Raw genomic sequence first — 20,222 nt, forward strand, 5'->3', positions numbered from 1 at the left:
CCAAAGGATTATAAATCACGCTACTATAAAGACACACGCACACGTATGTTTATTGTGGCACTGTTCACAATAGCAAAGACTTGGAACCAACCCAAATGCCCATAAATGATAGACTGGATTAAGGAAATGTGGCACATATACACCATGGAATACTATGCAGCCATAAAAAATGACGAGTTCACGTCCTTTGCAGGGACATGGATGAAGCAGGAAACCATCATTCTCAGCAAACTATCACAAGGACAGAAAACCAAACACCACATGTTCTCACTCATAAGTGGGAGTTGAACAATGAGAACACATGGACACAAGGAGGGGAACATCACACACCAGGGCCTGCTGGGGGTGGGGGGCTAGGGGAGGGATAACATTAGGAGAAATACCTAATGTAGGTGACGGTTTCATAGGTGCAGAAAACCACCATGGCACGTGTATACCTATGTAACAAACCTGCACATTCTGCACATGTAACCCAGAACTTAAAGTATAATTTTAAAAACAGGCCGGGTGCGGTAGCTCACGCCTGTAATCCTAGCACTTTGGGAGGCCGAGACCATCCTGGCTAACACAGTGAAACCCCGTCTGTACTAAAAGTACAAAAAATTAGCCTGGCATGATGGTGGACACCTGTAGTCCCAGCTACTCGGGAGGCTGAGGCAGGAAGATGGTGTGAACCTGGGAGGTGGAGCTTGCAGTGAGCCGAGATTGCACCACTGAACTCCAGCCTGGGCAACAGAGTAAGAATCCGTCTCAAAAAAAAAAAAAAAAAAAAAAAGAGAATCAGTCAAATAAGAAATGAACAAATTTCCCAGCAAATAAAAAGAAAATACTGATCATTCAGGTTACCATTTTATAGGTTTGGTAATTTTTAAAGTGAATTTCTAGAATATACTATCTAAAATGCAAGAAGTGTGTTTTCATTGTTGACAGGAAGATACCAAAAAAATCATTCAAATCCACCTAATAACACAGACGTATACTCAACATGAAAAACCGTAGACTTACACTATCTGTTTTAAAAGTTTTCAGAGTAGTGAAAAAACAAATCTCATAGTACAGATTGAGTATCCCTTATCCGAAATGCTTGGGACCAGAAGCGTTTCAGATTTAAAAGTGTTTTGGATTTTGGAATATCTGTATATACAAAATGAGTTATCTTGGGAATGACACCCAAGTCTAAACCTGAATTTGTCTCATTGAACCATCAGAAAGTAAACGGATCACTATCTCAGCCACCCATGTAGATACAATCTGTGGTTGTTTGACATCACCATTATTCCTGACCAAATTTACATGCTACCAATAAGCAACCATTTTCTTACACTTACACCTAACTACTTAATGGTTTTAAAAAAAAAAAAAAAGGTATACCATTAATACAGTGAAAAAAATCGCATGTTCAGGGCAGCTACAGCAGCACAGAGGCATCACCAGAATATCTGTGCCAGCTGTTAAACAGAAGCAACAAACAACAGCAGGCTTTCCATTTCCACCTGGAATGCTTTGTTTTGATTAAAAGGTACTGTAGGCCAGGCTCAGTGGCTCGTGCCTGTAATCCCAGCACTTTGGGAGGCCGAGGTGGGCAGATCACTTGAGGTCAGGATATCGAGACCAGTCTGGCCAACATGGTGAAACCTCATTCCTACTAAAAATACAAAAATTAGCCAGGTGTGGTGGTGGGTGCCTGTAATCCTAGCTACTTGAGAGGCTAAGGCAGAACTGCCTGAACCTGAGAGACAAAGGTTGTAGTGAGCCGAGATCCCACCACTGCACTCCAGCCTGGGTGACAGAGCAAGACTTTATCTCAAAAAAAAAAAAAAAAAAGTACTGCACACTTTTTTTGTGTGTGAGAGAGAGTCTCACTCTGTTGCTCAGGCTGGAGTGCAGTGGCGCTGTGATCTCGGTTCACTGCAACCTCCACTTCCCAGGTTCAAGCAATTCTCCTGCCTCAGCCTCCCAAGTAGGTGGGATTACAGGCATGCAGTACCATGCCCAGCTAATTTTTGTATTTTTAGTAGAGATGGGGTTTCACCATATTGGCCAGACTGGTCTGAAACTCCTGACCTCAGGTGATCCACTCATCTCGGCCTCCCAAAGTGCTGGGATTACAGGTGTGAGCCACTGTGCCCAGCCTGTACATTATTTTATGTTTTAAGGTGAGAAGAAGCAGTTGAGAGGACAGCAAGTGGGTCTTCTAGGAATGAGGAGTCATTCTGCTGGATGGATTTTCAAATGTTTCCTCCAGGGTTATCTGCCTCATTAACAATGGTGTTTGCCTTAGAAATCTCTCTTTGATTTTATAAATTAACATGATTTCTTGTTCTGTTGTGAATGCCATATTTTCACCATGTCATCTATAGGCACTTCTTCTTCAGTTTTAACGTTATCTTCATCATCACTATTATCATCATCACTTTCATTCAGAACCATTTTGGTTACTTCATCATCAATGAATGAGCAATTGGAGCCTTATAACCAGTGTTACAGACTTTTTCAATATCCACTTCTTTCAGTTCACTAACAAACTCTGAAGGTATATTTTTTTGCATATGTAAGGCGGTCAAACATCATTTCTTTCACTTGACCTACAGAATCCTTCAAAGTCACACCTTTGCTCGTCACCATCACTGAACATAGTTGCAGGCCAGAGGTTGTGCCAGGCATGCACAATTGTGTCTTTACTCACTGTGTTCCAAGCACTGGCAACAGCATACACAACATCCTTCATATTAAACTCCCTTTGAAAACCTTCCACAATTACAATTCTGTTCACTGATACTAGCAGTCTATGCAACAAAGTGTTATATTTATTCTTCATTGATCTAATGTGACTGATTAATTCAGTCACATGGCTGAATTAATGAAGTCACATTTGAGGGAAAATGCATGGCAAACACATTATTTTTGATGAGAATTTCAGCTGGATGATGAGCAGAGCAGTTGTTAGGGAATAACAAAGTCTTGCAGTCACCATGCAGTAAACACAAGCCACTGGTATAAAATATTTTCCCTGGTGATCCATGCCTTTTTGCTAGCATAATAATGGACTGGTAAGAAATTCACTCCTTGAAAAGATTGAGAACACAAGCTTTTGCCTATCACGGCAAATTTACACTTGCCTGTTGCACTAGGACATCCCTGCACATTTATTCTGTCCTTGGTAGCCTACCATAGGGGCTGTCTCATCAGCTGTAGTCAGTGTCTTTCTGAGGCATCAACGACAAAATAGTGATGTTTTAACAGCAAAACAGACTTGTTCTAGCATCAGATTTTCATCAGCAATGACCTTGGCAAATTCCTCACTGAATTTCACCACTGTTTTGTGATCAGCAGATGCTCTATTGCCACAAATCTTTAAAAAATGAATATCATGTCTTTTCTTAAATTTCTGCAACCAGCCTGTTGAAAAGTCACAGTTCCCTTCAATTTTCATTTCATTATGATAGATCTTTGCTTGTTTATGATCGGCATACCATTAAGTGGCATGTGTTCACTGTTACGCTGACAAATCCACTCTTTAAATACACAATTGAGATCTTCAGTTTTAGCTTTATGCAGTGTTATTTTATTTTTCATTAACTTCTTTTCATCAATTTTGGCACAGAATGTCAACAGTTTATTCTTTCGTTTCTTCAAGTCATATAGTGTGGTCATTCCAACACCATACTCTTCTGTAGGACATTTCACATTTATATCGCTGTCCAGTTTCTCTAACAGCTTGACTTTCTGTGCTATGGATGAAGACAAATGCTCCCTCTTTTCCCTGTCACTGTTACCCACAGGGGTATCTGCAGGCCTTTTTGACATTCCCAACAATATCTCTGCACCACAGAGCAGAAAATAAGCAAAAGAAAAGAAAAGAAAAGACATGAGTAATGCACAAATGCACATAGGCCTTGGCCCCACATGGGGCACAGTGGGGAACCTGCTCTTGGCATATGCGTCCTGCACATGTGTCATTTTATTACCTTTGTGGGCATGCTTGCATGATGGAATCTTGGTGTGTTGAAGAAAAAATATATATGCAGTAGAAGGGGGCTGGGAGGGTCTTTTTTCCTTTGGGGATGCTGAAACAACTGTATGTTGTATGCTTGTGTTCTGAGTGCCCCCTGGTCATATGAGATCAGGTATGGGATTTACCACTTATGGCTTCATGTCAGTACTCGAAAAGTTTCAGACTCTGGGGTACTCTGAATTATGGATGCTCAACCTGTATACTTTTCTAAAGATGCATATAAAGAATCTACTTTAAGTCAATAATCTATGGATAAAAGTCTGTATTTTGTGCTTGTATGTGCATTAAATGTGTATGTTAAATAAATCATGCAAAGCTAGCACTAAAAATTTAATCATATAAGACTAGCAATAAAACCATATTAAAATGAAATCGGTAAAACACACTAAATTTGTATTTGCTACTTTGTTCACATTCACTGCTTTAGTAAATGAGAAGCCTAGCAGTTACGCTGTCTTATAGACATCCATTTAAAATAAGAAAACATCAGTTACAAGTTTTGTGCCCTCGGGCAGTTATTTAACTTCTAAAGAAATGCAGTGTTGTAGTTACAAGCAGGCTCAAGTGCTTGTCTCAGCAGCACATATGCTAATATTGGAACCATACAGAGAAGACTAGGATGGCCCCTGCACAAGCAGGCTTGAAATTTACAGACTGCATGGAGAAAGCTACTTAGCTCCTATATGCTTCTGTTTCCTCACCTGTAGAAAGGGGTATCTCCACCTCACAGAGTTAAGTATAATACGCATAAGGCACATCAAACAGTGCCTAGCACATTATAAAAACCTAATAAATGTCAAATGTTTTAATATTAAGGCTGTTTCCACACTAAAGAGAAATAGCTATCTCAAGAGGCTGTTACAGGAAATGAGAAACATAAAGAACATGGTTCAGATCCATGAAACACACAAAGTACTCAATAAGTAGTAATTATTATCACTAAAAAACAGAACTAACGATAATGAGGTTGATGAAGAGTATGATGGCAACACTATCAGACATTAGGTGGCCCAATCCACAACAGTGGCAGTTATCCTTGAGTCCTTCCTCTTTCCCATCTTCCTGATTACCAAGTTCTATAAATTCTATTATCCTCAAAAGCTTAAAAGCTATCCCATTTTCTCCATCTTCACTGCTACTTGCCTTACATAATTCCTCATGCATGCTTCCCCAAACCAAAATGCCACAGCCTCCTCTCAGTTGTCCTGACTCTAGCACCGCCCCATTTCAACCCATTTTTCACACTCCAAGCTGAGTTTGGTTGTTTCTTTTTATTTTCTTAACTGAAATTTGATCATGTCACTTCCCTCTTTAACATCTGCAATCATCTCCACAGACTTCCGAATAATTTTCAAAGTACTACTTGCGGATGCAAAGTCTTTCAGAATTTGGCCACTTTCTCCCTTCCCCACAACTCTTTTTCTACTTGCTTACTTTTCAATCTAAGCTAAGCTCCACAACTCTGATCTACTTGTGGTTTCCCAAACACAGCATGCTCTGTCACCTCTGTGCCTTCCTCTAAGCCCAGAACATTTCCTTCTTCTCATCCTTACTCCTACTTGACCACTTAATGCTTCCCCTCTATAATTCAACTTCATACCACTTTATCCATTCCCCGATACCTGCCCCATCTTACTCTTGTCTTTTTTTTCTGAGCCTAGATGAACTTTATGACTAATATTATAAAAGTGACGCTAACATTTAAACCCCTACAGCTTCAATTCTAAATGCTAGAGCTGAAAATATGAGCAAAAGAGGCCATATCTACTAATTTAAGAGCATTGTATTTCAAATGTGGAACTAATATATATACATCTGCCTATATTACTTCTATTTATTTAACATATTGCTTTTTAAATTAAAGGTATTTTCATCTATTTGGTTTCACTTTATAATCACCAAAGCCTTTTAATAAAACTTGGGAATAAGTGACTCCCCCACGTGGAGATCAGTTTACAAAGGCCCTCTAACAAGTTTAGCAAGTCATTTAAGTTTCAATAGTTCAAAATTATAAAGTCGAACTCTAAACATGACAAAAAAACTTTCTACCTATAAAGTAAAAAGCTGACTCTAAAGTAACAGAAAAGTTCATAACAGAATGTACAAGAAAAAAAAAAAGAACCAAAAATCAATAGTATTTCTAAGAAACAGGGTTTGAAAATTTTAAAGTAACATTTTGTAAACTGAATATCTTAACAATTTTAAGCCCGGTAAAATGTGATGTGTTTCTAAAGATTTTTAAGCGTTTTATATGAATCAGGTTGCTTATTAAATAAGCATTATATGTTGAAACCTCAACAATTTGATACACAATTACTATACTGGTAACATTAGAAAAAAAAGGCTCAATTTATTGTGAGAAATGTTTATATCAAAAAAAATGAAAGCTGAGAATGTATAACATTAATAATCAAGACCCTGCTATTAACACTCCTAATTACTTAAAAAAGTTAGCCTCTAATCAACCACGCAATTAAACAAAATGTAAATATATAAAGTATTAAACTGAGAAACAAAAGTTTCAAGCTCTTTAATATTAAAATAGTATTCCCACCTCTGGTGAGATGCACAATGAAGGGTATATCCTCAATGTGAGCATATTCTTACTTATTCTTATTTATTCAATATTTTCCATCTTTCTAGATTTCATTAAAATACACAAAATCAAAAAAATAATATTTAAAAAATCTAAACAAAAATTATGTCATAGTAAGGGGGGGTGCTGCTAGGAGATGCAAGCATAAATATAGATATACCTCATACAAATTTTTTTTTCTTTTTTAAGTGATAGGATCTTGCTCTGTCACTCAGGCTGGAGGGCAGTAGTGTCATCTTGGCTCACTGCAGCCTCGACCTCCAGGGCTCAAGTGATCCTCCCACCTCAGCCTCCAGAATAGCTAGGATTGTAGCCACACAAAACTAGGCCTGGCTAATTTTTTTATTTTTTGTACAGACGAGGTCTCACTATGTTGCCCAGGCTTGTCTCAAACTCCTGGCCTCAAGCAATCCCCCTGCCTTAGTCTCCCAAAGCACTGGAATACAATTGTTACTGGATCTTTCCACTTTGTCATATAAAATATATCTGAAAGGAGTGACAAACCTCACCAGATATAGTATTCACAGATAAGAATCCTGTTTATGGTTCTCTTATCAAAGGCAATCATTGCTTAATAAAGATTCTATGACTTCATTACCCTTAACTGAGGGTAGGTCTCCAGTGTAAAATAAAATAATAAACATGCTACAAGGTGAACAATCTAAAAAAAGATTCTAAAAATATTTTCACTCACTGGCAAATCATATAGGTTTAAAAATTAAGTGTTTTACTATTGTAATCTTCTAGAGCTTAACATGACTTACATTAAAAATCAAGTAAGTTCTTCCTCGACGCAATTAATTTTGCATATAGTATGAAGAACATTAGACTTGAAATTAGGAGGCTTGGGTTTTGGCCCCAGTTTTGCCATTAACTCTTTAGGCTTAGTGTCATTTCGTGTAAAATGAGAGGGTAGAATTTAAACTTTCTAAGTATGAATGTGTAAGAACTCAGCTCCTGACTTTATTTCCAAGAATTCAATGTCTTTTTTTGGTACACTATAGTATCTTAAGTTTCAAAAGGTAAAATTATGTCGCTTGCTAATAAGTTTCCAATTCCCTTTATATATCTGAAACTAAGAACCTATTTTTATAGAAAACTACCCAATACAACTAACTTGTGTGCTGTGTTTTTCATTTTAAAAAATGCTAATAACAATTCTGTATGGGAGGTATTATTATTCCAATTCTACAGAAAACTGAGTTTGAAGAATTGTTAAACATAACCCTTTTTAAAATAATCCACATTTTACTAAATCTATAGTTTAAAAAATGGCTCAGTGAACACTGTTTCTTATAGTTAACTGATTCTGAAGATGTCTTGGAATTATAATTCAGCTAAACAAAAAGGGAGGAGGGGGAGTTTAGTATTGTTTAACCAGAGGCTGCTACTTGTAAACAACAGAACCAGAATTTATATGATATTTTCTAACTCCAAATACCTCATATAACATATTAAAACATCAAACCATATTAAATCTTAAAGTCATATTATTACTTTGAACACTGAAATTTAAAACATATGCAAAGATTTTTAAATAATACATATAGAGGAGATGTAATAATAAATAAAAATAAGGCCAAGCGTGGTGGCTCATACCTGTAATCCCAGCACTTTGGGAGGCCAAGGCGGACAGATCACCCGAGGTCAGGAGTTTGAGACCAGCCTGGCCAACATGGTGAAACCCTGTCTCTACTAAAAATACAAAAATTATCTGGGCGTGGCGGCGCACCCCTGTAATCTCAGCTACTGAGGGGGCCAAGGCAGGAAAATCGCTTGAACCCAGGAGGCAGAGGTTGCAGTGAGCCGAGATCATACCACTGCAATCCAGCCTGGGTGACAGAGTGAGACTTTGTCTCAATAAATAAATAAATAAATAATCAAGTTATAAAGTCAAAAAAATATCAAAAGGTCGAACAAACTTACTGGATCCCAAAAGTATGTGGAAAGCTTAAACAATGGCATTTCTTTTCTCTATTAGAGTTCTTTAATATTACACTTTAAAAACATGAAAGCGCAATTTTTGCAAATATTATCTTCATTTAAGCTTATATTTCTAATCAAATTTCTCAAAATGCATATGCCCAATTTATACTATCAGCTGAAGTGCTCTAGACTTTTTTAGGAAGCACCTCAGCACAGCTAGCACAATTATCAAAATAATCCTTTCTAATTCAAAATTTAACATTTGATGGTTTTATTAACTTAAATGTTTTATCTGTTATGATACTGTAATAGTAAAAGTTTTTCTACAAGTGCCAGAAGAATTTAGAGTAACTAGTAAACTATCAGGGCCAAGTTACAAACAACGGTTAAGGTAAAAACTGAAATACTCACTTTATTATTTTGTGTCACAAGAATACTCCCACCCCCAGGTTTCAAAGGCACCTCTTCCATTGCTCCAAACACATCAGTCTCAACAGAAAAAGTTAGTTCTAGACCCAGATCACTTATATCATTATCTAAAATCCACTGCAAATTTTTCGCATATTCTGGATCAATGGATGCCACATCTTGGTAATTTACAGGAATACCTAAAAAATGCAAACATAAGCAGTTATAGTCTGTTTCTGCCTTCCCTTATCTATTTAATGGTAAAATACTGCCCTCTACAGATATTCTGAAAAACTGCAAAATATAATACAATCCTACTCACAGCATATTTTAAATGGATTCCTGAATGTAAAAGCCTGTTAAATTAAGCCTGTGTTTCTTTCACATTGTTACAATGTAATGTTTCTTTGAAATAGCTATTCAGGAAGTTATTATAAACTTCAAAAATGCCAATTATCTTAAGTATACTCATACTGAAATGTATTCTTAGCATAAAAATACACACATTAAAATTGAAAAAAAAAAAAGAAGCTAACTTAGCTAGAAGTGTTTGGAAAAAAAAAAGGTAGGTCATTTTTTTCTCCTTCAAACCTCGAATGGCTTACATATACAGATGGTCTCCAATCAAAATAAAAATTATCTCATCCAAAATACTACTGCTTATCTAGTTTTCCTCAAACTGAAAGAAAAAACATACATAAATGTCTACAGAAATAATAATAGAGCCATACCAAGAATGTGCTTGTAGAAGGATCGTGTGAAGTAAATATTGACCAGCTGCCTGTGGTTCAACGCTAATCCCAAGATCTGCCCAGCAAACCGAAAATAGTTCAAGTGATCAGGATTTACGTAAGAGTTGCTATTAGGCTGAAAAGTTGTTCCTATTGAAATAAATACAAAATAATATATTATTAAGAATCTATATGCAGAAGAAAGATTACTTCGATGCAGGTAAACTAATTCACATACAACTTCAGCAAAGCTAAGGTTACATTATGTATAAACTTCCAGAGAAATGTTCTTTGTGGAAAATATAACAGGTGGTAAGTAGAATTGGAAGTATAGATGATAATCATTTATTCATACATATTTATCAAAGTAATCTATGGCAGAGAGAAAATTTTAGAGTACTTTTGACTGAAATTAGTTGGAAGACCATCAGAGACACTCTGGAAATAATACAGCAGAGGATCATACACACACACACACACACACACACACACACACACACACACGCACACACATATACACAGTTTCCTAGGCAGTATGGCAATAGGCTGTTTGCTAGAACAGACATTATCCCATTCATCTGTATGTGCCAGTGCAGTAAGTATTTGCTAGTTTTTGCTTCCTCAGGAGTAGAACACTATGAGAATAACTAAAAATTGTAAATGTACAACTGCTCTTAAGTGACAGGCCTAGTCAATGAACTTGATGCCTGTTAACAATGATTAGAAAATCACCTCAGTCCACAAGGTAACCAAGTCTTTCTAATGGCAAACAATTAAGTCTAAACAATTACCTCTGAGGTGAAAGTAAAAACGGCAAGGGCAATAGTTACCAATTACTATGAAAATCCAGTGCAATAGAATATGAATCCACTTTTATAAAATATCTAGAATAGGCAAATTTATAGATAGGTAAAGTAGATTAGTAGTTACCTAAGGCTGAGGAAAGGGGATATGGGAGATATTGCTTAATGGGTACAGAATTTCTGCTTGGGGTGATGAAAAAGCTCTGAAAATAGACAGTGGCTGATGGTTGCACAACACTGTGAATATACTTAAATGCCACTGAATTGTACACTTTCAATAATATAAATGGTAAATTTATATGTGTATTTCACCACCGTAAAAAAAAGTCTCAAAAAAAAAATACTACTAGTTAAAAGTTAAAACCTAATGCCAAAACCTCAACTTTAAATAACTTTCTTTACCTATTTTTCCTATTTTTCTGTGATGGCCACTAATTCATATTACAAATTCACTCATCCATTCAACAAAGATACAATGAGCTCATGCTATATACTACTATTGTAAATGCCTGGGCTAAAAGAAATAACTGATAAACCTAATGAAACAGCATCAAAGAAAAATAAAAGGTAGAAATGTATTGGAAAGTGAAATGTTTAGTCATTTTGACAATAATTCACTGTGTGTTTAACTGTTCTTTGATTTCTCGGTGCTGACACCAGGTTAACCTGCTGACTAGTTTATTTAGATATAAGGTACAAATTTGCAAGCATATGGGAATAACATAAATAAGTCATGTGAGTCTCATCATTCACTGTTAAGGACCTTTGGAGAATAATTCACTGTCATGAAGCAAGACCTGGTATTAAAAGCCAAAGCAAAGCTTTGTGAGATAAAGGCAGACTTCAAATACAAATATAATCATAATCCCAAAAATATAATATTCTGAGAATAATCACAAATATTTTTTACCTGTTAAAATAATGAATGATTAGGGCTATGGACCAACAAAGATTTGTGATGATTCTACTTTCCTCCCCTAGCTCTGTGTTTAATTCCTTCTCTAATTACTTTCTGAGAAATCTAGATGCTTAAAAAGAATAGATAAGGAGACTTTTTTTTAAAAAAAAGGAAACATATAGGGAGAAAATCTTCAGAAAAGGAGTAACAGTTTTTAACTTGAAAATTTTAAATAGAATTAAAAGTTTATGATAAATTTTAAGTTCAAAAAATATATATAGCTGTGACTCCCCCAATTATTTTCATGCTCTCAGAAAAATTCTAGTATACAATAATATCATTTCCATGTAATAATAATAGCATATAATATTTATACTTTCTATATGCCAGGCACCAACTAAGCATTTTCACATATCAGCTAACTGAATTCTCACCACATTACAAAACATAGGTTACCATCTTTTTTTTTTTTTTGAGACGGAGTCTCGCCCTGTCACCAGGCTGGAGTGCAGTGGCGCAACCTCAGCTCACTACAACCTCCGCCTCCTGGGTTCAAACGATTCTCCTGCCTCAGCCTACCAAGTAGCTGGGACTACAAGCACATGCCACCATGCCCAGTTAATTTTCGTATTTTTAGTTAGAGACGGGGTTTTACCATGTTGACCAGGATGGTCTCGATCTTTTGACCTCGTGATCTGCCCGCCTCGGCCTCCCAAAGTGCTGGGATTACAGGCATGAGCCACTGCGCCTGACCAGGTATCACCATTTTTAAATGAGGACACAAAGGCGCAGAATAGTTAAGTTTACTGGCCCCAAGATTGTATCAAAAGAATAGCAGTCAAGATTCTCACTGTGTATAAACCCAAAGGACAAATTCATAACAACTGTACTATTTCACTACAGTAAGCATCTTAATTTCATTAGAAAACAAGTTTTTAAAAAAATTATTATAGATATCGGGTCTACCCAAACATTCCCCACATTTAGAAATTCTTGATTCCTATATGGAATTCTCTGTCAACTAAACCTAAGAACGTGAAAATATTTCAGCTTGATTTTAATTTATTAATACTATGACCCCAAAGAGGAGACTGATATGGCTTACAAAAAAGATAAATCAAAATGTTTGGCCAGATGTAGTGGCTTACACCTGTAATCCCAGCACTTTGGGAGGCCGAGGCGGGTAGATAACCTGAGCTCAACAGTTTGACACCAGCCTCGGCAGCATGGCGAAACCTCATCTCCACAAAAAGAATAGAGAAATTACAAAATACAAAAACTAGCCAGGCGCCATGGCTGGTCTCCCAGCTCAAGTGATCCTCCCACCTCAGCCATACCAGCTACTCGGGAGGCTGAGGTGGGAGGGTCCCTTGAGCCCAGAAGGTCAAGGCTGCAATGATCCAAGATCGCGCCACTGCCCTCCAGCCTGGGTGACAGAGCAAGACTCTGTCTCAAAGAAAAAAAAAAAAAACTTTATGGGTCTATGTACTTCAACATTTGCTCTGCTATAAATCCATAACATTAAGGAAGTACCTCAACTAATGATTCCACACCAAATCTGTTTTCAGATATTAAGCTAAGTAGACTTAGAATAAAGGATATAAAGAGAAGAAGTAAGTCTAAAATATGCTAGATCTAGCTTCAAAGATTAGGCCTAACTAATTAAACTCAGGACTTTACTGAACTCGTCATTCACAAAGACACCAAATTCACCTCAGAGCAAAGAATTAAAGGTTACCGAGTCAAAGCAGGCAGTTCCATATTCCTACGCAATTTCAAACACTCGAAGTGTATCCACGAAGCCCATCACAGGGATGAATGCCTGCAGCTGCCTAGCTCTACTGCAGCCCGCTCCCACTTGCCTCCCCTAAAATCATCCTTCTTATCAAATAGGGATTTGCTGCTAGTTTGGTTGGAAGCAATCAGAAGCTACAATTAATGAAGTATTCTCTCCTGATAAAAGAATGTAAACATTTGGGGAGAGAAAAGATTTTTAGGAAAAACAAGCGACTGTGCAAAGCATTTGAAAACTGAAATCCCACCTTCACTTGGAATATGTCTTTATTAAGTTAGAGAGCTCTCAAATATGCCTCACACAAATGACGTGATAACTAATTCCATTTAGTCTACAATAGCAAATTACAACTCTATAGGTCACAAGCACCATTTCAACAAGGAGAGTTAATTATCTATTTTATATGGTTAAATAAGAGCTTTATAGTAGCCAGGTCTTGATCTCTTAAAATGACTGAAAATAACGTTAGTATACATAAATAGATTAAGAGTTGAAATTTTATATCATGATTTCTAGACTTGGGTTTTCCTAACCAATATATTTTAAAACTTGGAAACTCAAAGAGAGTTAACAAATTTTTATTTTTCCAAATAGGGACTTTTATTTGTTTAAGGCCATCTACAAGCACCATTAATTTATGAAATAAAAAATTTAACTCAAAAAAAGTAGACTCAAGGATAATCCTTAAGTTGAACAAATTTAGTTTTATTTTACAAAGGACTGATAAGAAACCTCCTTTGGGCCAACACTAGTCCTTGAGACAAGCATTTGGGAACCAACTGTTTAGAGGAACAAATGTTAGACTGAGTCAGGTTCCACTTATGATTCTACTACTTATTAACTGTGTGAATGCAGATAAAAACTCTGAATTTCAGTTTTCTCATCTATAAAATAAGAATATCCCACCTAGCTCACAGGTCTGCTGTGGAAATCAAAAATAAAATGTACTGAAATAGTGAGAAAAATGTGACAAGTCGCAGAAAAAGTCATCCAGACCATACAACTTACCATCAGCTGACTGGGTAAACAATGCATAATCAGGATTGACTATCTCATTGGACAGAATATCAAACCACTCACGCACAACACCTTGACCCTGAATTCAAGAAATAAAATTAAGCATCAACAGAAATATGTTATATTGGGAAATTTTTTTCTAAATAACAAAATTTAAATATAAAGTTTCTTCCTTTATCAACTAAATATTAAACTTTATTCAAAAGGCATTTCAATCTTTCCTTACATACAGTGATTTCTACATCATCTTCTTTTATACCCACCATGCCTTCTTCTCCATGGAACCGTACAGCAATCCCTTGCTTTAGCTTTGCACAATTTGCTTTTGACACAACTTCACAGCTACTCCTAAAAATAGAATCTAAATATGTAGCATTGGTTAATTTTACATATTAAAATTTACAATAAAAAGCACTTTGTGCTTCACACATATATCAGTTTCTTTGTTAAGCATACCTCTATGAACCAGCAGGATATCATTTTCATTCACTGGCCTGTGCACCATGTCTGAATCTGGCTGTCCTGAATGCAAATGTTCATAGAACCATTCACAGCGATCTTTAAAAGGCTAGCTCAAAAAATAAGAGTAAAATATGTTAGCAGTATATCAGTTATCTAATTATCAGATTTACTAGCATGCTAAATGCCTTTTCTACAAATAATCATTCTTAGATCTTTATTTACAATAAGGAGTTACTGGATAATGTTTTAACATTTCAATAACTATTCACAAAAAGGCAGAACTTAGCTGAAACAGTCTGACTACCTAGAAAAAATGTATTTTTTTAAATTCCTACATTTTCAACACAAAAGACTTGATAAATTTGGTTATGTCTCAGAACTTAATATCAGATATGTAATTGAACATATTTATTCTCAATTTCTTTAAAATCCAAGCCTTATTACAATGAATTATCACACCCAGAAAAATTACGTTGCATGTTCCATTTAATTTTTCATGAAAATAATCTCTTACACATAATCTTATTTATTTATTTTGGTTTATTGTTGTTGTTGTTGTTGTTGCTGTTGTTTTGAGACAAAGTCTCACTCTGTTGCCCAGGCTGGAGTGCAGTGGTGCAATCTCTGCTCACTGAAACCTCTGCCTCCTGAGTCCAAGTGACTCTCCTGCCTCAGCCTCCAAAGTAGCTGGGATTGCAGGCACACACCACCACACCTGGCTAATTTTTGTATTTTTAGTAGAGAGGGGTTTCACCATGTTGGCCAGGCTGGTTTAGAATTCGGGACCTCAGGTGATCCACCCATCTCAGCCTCCCAAAGTGCTGGGATTACAGGCATGAGCCACTGCACCCGGCCTCTTACTCCTAACTTTATTCTTACTTCTATCCTTTAGAATATATGCAGAAACTGGAATGGAATTTGGTATCCCTTCCCATTCTCCACTCTAAAAATTGAAGAATAAGATCTCTTGAATAGCAAAGAGAGTCTCTCCCTTTTGTTCATCTGCCAGGTAAGCAAACTGTAAGTTATCTACAATTTTTTATTAATCAGAAAGTATTGAGTACTTACTATGTACCAACACTGCATGTAACATAAGAGTAAAAACTCCATGAACTTGCTAAAAACTGTTTAATACAGTTAAAGAGATGTGACTAACATAGAGTAACACTATATATATATATAAAATATCAAGTTCTAAACAATGAAGCATGAGCTATAGAAGTCCTGGTCATGGTAGCAAAGAGGAACAATGAAGTCAATCTGAGAGATACTACTTCTTTGAACAAGTATTAAAAGTAAGAGAAGAGGCTGGGTATGGTGGCTCATGCCTGTAATTCCAGCACTTTGGGAGGCCAAGGCAGGAGGATCGCTTGAGCCCAGGAGTTTGAGACCAGCCTGGGCAACAGTGAGACCCTGTCTCTACCAAAAAAAAAAAAAAAATGTTTTAATTAGCCAAGCGTGGTGGTATGCGCCTACAGTCCTGGCTGCTCAGAAGGCTGAGGTGGGAGGAGCCTTGAAACCAGGAGTTCAAGGCTGCAGTGAGCTATAATTGTAGTGTGCTCACTTTGTCACTCCAGCCTGAGTGACAAAGTGAGACCTTATCTCTACAAAAAAAAAAAAAAAAAAAGGAAGGTAAGATCTCTGCAAGATAGAACTTATGAATAGAAATAACTTAAAGTGGAAAAGCCCTTTCCCCATAACCTACCCCCACACTCCTAGAAGGTACTGGTGGAAATATGAGTAAGATTTTATGTATCATGAGTTTAAAGATGTAGTGGGGTGTAACTATTAGGGATTTAGAAAAAGATACTGGACAGTGATGCAGCTGAGACACTGAAAATAAAGCCATGAACAAAGGTAAAGTTGGAGACAGGATAAGGTTCAAGAGATGAAACATACAGAGAACAAATACCAAGAACAAAGAAGTTTATGATCACAAGTCATGACTGAGAATTTGCTTAGCAAATGATACAGACGGCAAGAAAAGTCAAAGGAGAACCAAGGTGGTGCAATACCATCTCAAAAGCTAAGAGTTTCAAGAGATAAATATGATGAATACCATCCAACACCACAAAAAAGTTATCTTCCAGGTGGCTTTTAGGACACCAATAAATTTCTTCATCTGAGCTAAATTAAATAGGTTTGTTTTAAAAGATTCAAATATCACTTGTTATTAATGCTTAATAAAAACATAATATGATCAATGAGAGATGAATTTCTGCCTTTTAATATTTGCTTTCAGTAAGAAAAGAATAAATGCTACCTTTGTAAAGTTAAATGTGTAATTTTGTCCATATTTCTAACAGTCTTCCACATTTTTTATAAAGCACTGGTGTTATATGTTATATGCATTACTGTGCATATAAATTAAATATTTCATTTTCAGTTAACAAGCTGGAATATAAAGTACTTGAAATTCTAATGCTATTTCTAAAAGTTTGGTTTAAGAGGAGAGAAAAAACATTACACAGAAGCAATTATTTAAGTATGGGCTTTGAAGTCAGATAAACATGGTTTGAAATCCTCACTCTGTCACTTACTAGACTTATCTTAAGGAAATTATTAATCCTCACAGAACTTTAGTTTTCTCATCTGTAAAACAGAGAAAAGAATATACCTACTTCAAGAGCTGTTAGGATTAAATTAAATAATTCAAATAAGGAACATAATTATGATAATTATAATAATCATAATTATAATAATAAATTAGCAATCATTTATTAAGTACCTATAAGCCAGGTACTTTTCGAAGCACTTTACAATGCATTACCACATATAACCCTCATAACACTATGAGAAAAAGGGACTTTTGTCCCCATTTTACCAAAGAGAAAAATACACCAAAAGCATTTATACTAATGCTCTAATACTCAATACCTAGAATGCTCAATAAATAGATATTGTTCTTATTGTCATTCACAGCAATGTTAAAATTATTGTCAATAACTATTTAAAAGAATACTTACTGCCCACTATAAGATATTAAACTATATCATTTATCTAGGAAATGTGAATCAAGAAATAAAAACAAATGGAACCTTTTCAAGTAATTCAAGTGGAACATTAAAAGGTACAAACTGCTACCTTCAAAAGCTAATACAATAAGATCAAACACACACATACATATACAAACACCTACACAGCCAAATGGCACATTTTTGTATGTAAACTTTCTAGAGTGTGTACCTGCATTTCCATAAATAATTCACAAAACAGGACTGATTATAGAGGCTCCTCTTAATAGCATTTGTACAGCAATACAAAATGTTTCTCCCTTTAACTACTGGCAACCTGAAAACCACCAACAGAAGAAGTCAATCCCTTAGCAGAGGTAGTTCTTTGTAACTTTCTAGAGAAGGACAATCTCCAAGTTACAGAAAACTTCTAAGTACAGTAGAGTACAAAGTACTTTTTTTTTCCTCTGATTTGAGAGCAAGTTGCCAATATAATGTCCAGTCCCCTATAAACACTTAGGCATTTATTTCCTGCAAACAAGGGAATTTTCCTCTATAACTAGATAACAATCATCAAAATCAGAAATTAACTCTGATAACATTACTACATCAGATCCCATTTCAAGTCTTGCCAATTTTCTAATAATGTCCTTTTATTGCAAAATGATTCATGAACTGCCTTTAATTGTCCTGTCCTGTCTCCTTCACTCTGGTACATTTCTTCAATGTTTTCTTAATTTTCATAAGCTTGATAGTTTTAAAGACTGCAGGTCAGTTAATTTTGTAGAATGTCCCTCAACTGTATTTAGTCTGATGATTCCTCATGATTAGATTTAAGGTGTGTATCCTTGGCAAGAATATCACAGAAGTGATGCCATGTTGTCCTCAGAGCATCCTATCAGCTGGCACACTGCTATGTCTGCTTTGATCACTGCTAAGCTTCTCTACTGTAAGGCACCCTTTTTCTCTTTGTAATTATTCTGTCGGGAGATAATTTGAGACTGTGTAATCATCCTACCCTTCATCAGACTTTCCATTTATTCATTAACTTTTTTCAGTACAGACTCATAGGTTCCTATTTATGTTGCCATCATTATTTATTTTGATGCTCAAATTCTTCCAAATTTGGTAGTGGGAGTCCATTCAAGCTGTCTTCCGAGTCACGTTAACATAACCCTATCAGTCTTTGAACAGTTCCTTACTTTCTTACACAATAAGATGTTGCAGGCTTATTTTATACTTTCCCTGATCTAGCCCTGGAATTAGCCATTTCTCCAAGGAGTGCTGGTTCATTGAGAATGGCACTGAGAGACCAAGAGCTAGGTGCCAGGTTTGCTACATGTATCTATGTAGATTTAAAACTAAATTCAAACTGGTAACTCCAATTCAGCACAAGGTTCCTTCTAATTTCCTCCATTTTGTAACCCCTTTCTCCAACAAAGAGAAGTTAGACTCTCATACTTGCTTATTTGATCAACCTGCAACCCCACTCCCTTAGTATGTAACCAATCTCCAATCACTGCCATGGCCCCTGCACCCTACTCAGGCTTCATCAGACAGCACTGATCAGCTGCAACCACCGCCAACATGACTCACATGACTCACACTTGGACCCTCTTCTACACGGACACCCTTCTTAATCACATCCAAACTCCAAAACCCCACACTAGGCCACCACTACACATGTAGACACCCTCCTCACCCTAGTCAGGCAACAAACACCTCCCTCTCTGGATCAACAAAGTGGATACCTAATACAGATGCTTTTTGACTAACTTGTCCAGGAAGGGAAGAAGGAATAGAAAGTAAAAAGCAGAGACAGTATTAGGTTGGTGCAAAAGTAACTGCGGTTTTTGCTATTTTAATTAATTTGACAATTTTAATTTGGCAATTAAAAGTAACTGCCAAAAAACCGCAATTACTTTTGCACCAACCTATATTAAAAACAGCAGACTATCTCTCAAAAACTAAAATCTTCTTTCACCTATTATCTCATTTGCCCCAGAACAGTATCATATAGTGTAGGTTAAGAAATTGAACTTGGCCGGATGTGGTGGCTCATGCCCATAATCCCAACACTTCAGGAGGCTAAGGCAGGTGGATCACTTGAGCTCAGGAGTTCAAGGCCAGCCTGGGCAGCATGGCAAAATCCTGTCTCTACAAAAAACACAAAAATTAGCCAGGTGTGGTGGTATGCACCTGTAGTCCCAGCTACTTGAAAGATTGAGCTGGGAGGATCACTTCAGCCCAGGAGGCAGACGTTGCAGTGAGCTGAGATCAACTATACTACAGCCTGAGTGACAGGTAAAACCCTGTGTCAAAAAAAAAAAAAGAAAGAAAGAAATTGAACTTGAGAACCAGACAGACTTTTAAATTCTGGTTCTCCCATTTAGTAGCAGAATGACTTAAACAAGTTATTTAACCACTTCAGCTTAGAAAAAAAGAGTAGCCATCTTACACAATGGTTAAGAAAATAAAATAATTCATGGAAGCAAATACATAGTACCTGACCTAAAATCAGTAAATGTAAGTCATTATTACTGCCTTCTCTTTCACATTATCATTATTAAACAGATGTCAAAAGATCCCTCTATATACTTACGTATAATTTTATGAA

General features: G+C 36.3%; 1 protein-coding gene and 1 non-coding gene across 14 annotated transcripts in view; one reads left to right on the forward strand and one right to left on the reverse strand.

Annotated features, from left to right (window-relative positions):
* The window catches only part of HACE1 (HECT domain and ankyrin repeat containing E3 ubiquitin protein ligase 1), a 125,033-nt gene that overhangs the window by 28,116 nt on the left and 76,695 nt on the right, over positions 1-20,222 (reverse strand). For all 13 annotated transcript variants that reach the window (XM_054557919.2, XM_009242111.4, XM_002817193.4 and 10 more), the window contains 5 exons: positions 14,646-14,757; positions 14,453-14,550; positions 14,181-14,268; positions 9,677-9,826; positions 8,949-9,145 (listed from right to left, as the gene is read on the reverse strand). In XM_054557919.2, coding sequence (XP_054413894.1) covers positions 8,949-9,145; positions 9,677-9,826; positions 14,181-14,268; positions 14,453-14,550; positions 14,646-14,757 — 645 coding nt within the window. The remainder of the gene's footprint in view (positions 1-8,948; positions 9,146-9,676; positions 9,827-14,180; positions 14,269-14,452; positions 14,551-14,645; positions 14,758-20,222) is intronic.
* Positions 4,580-4,689, forward strand: LOC112134016 (U6 spliceosomal RNA). Its single transcript, XR_002915607.1, has one exon. It is a non-coding gene; the product is annotated as a U6 spliceosomal RNA (small nuclear RNA).

This window comes from Pongo abelii, chromosome 5 (assembly GCF_028885655.2).
Source record: "Pongo abelii isolate AG06213 chromosome 5, NHGRI_mPonAbe1-v2.0_pri, whole genome shotgun sequence".
Classification (NCBI taxonomy): Eukaryota; Metazoa; Chordata; class Mammalia; order Primates; family Hominidae; genus Pongo; species Pongo abelii.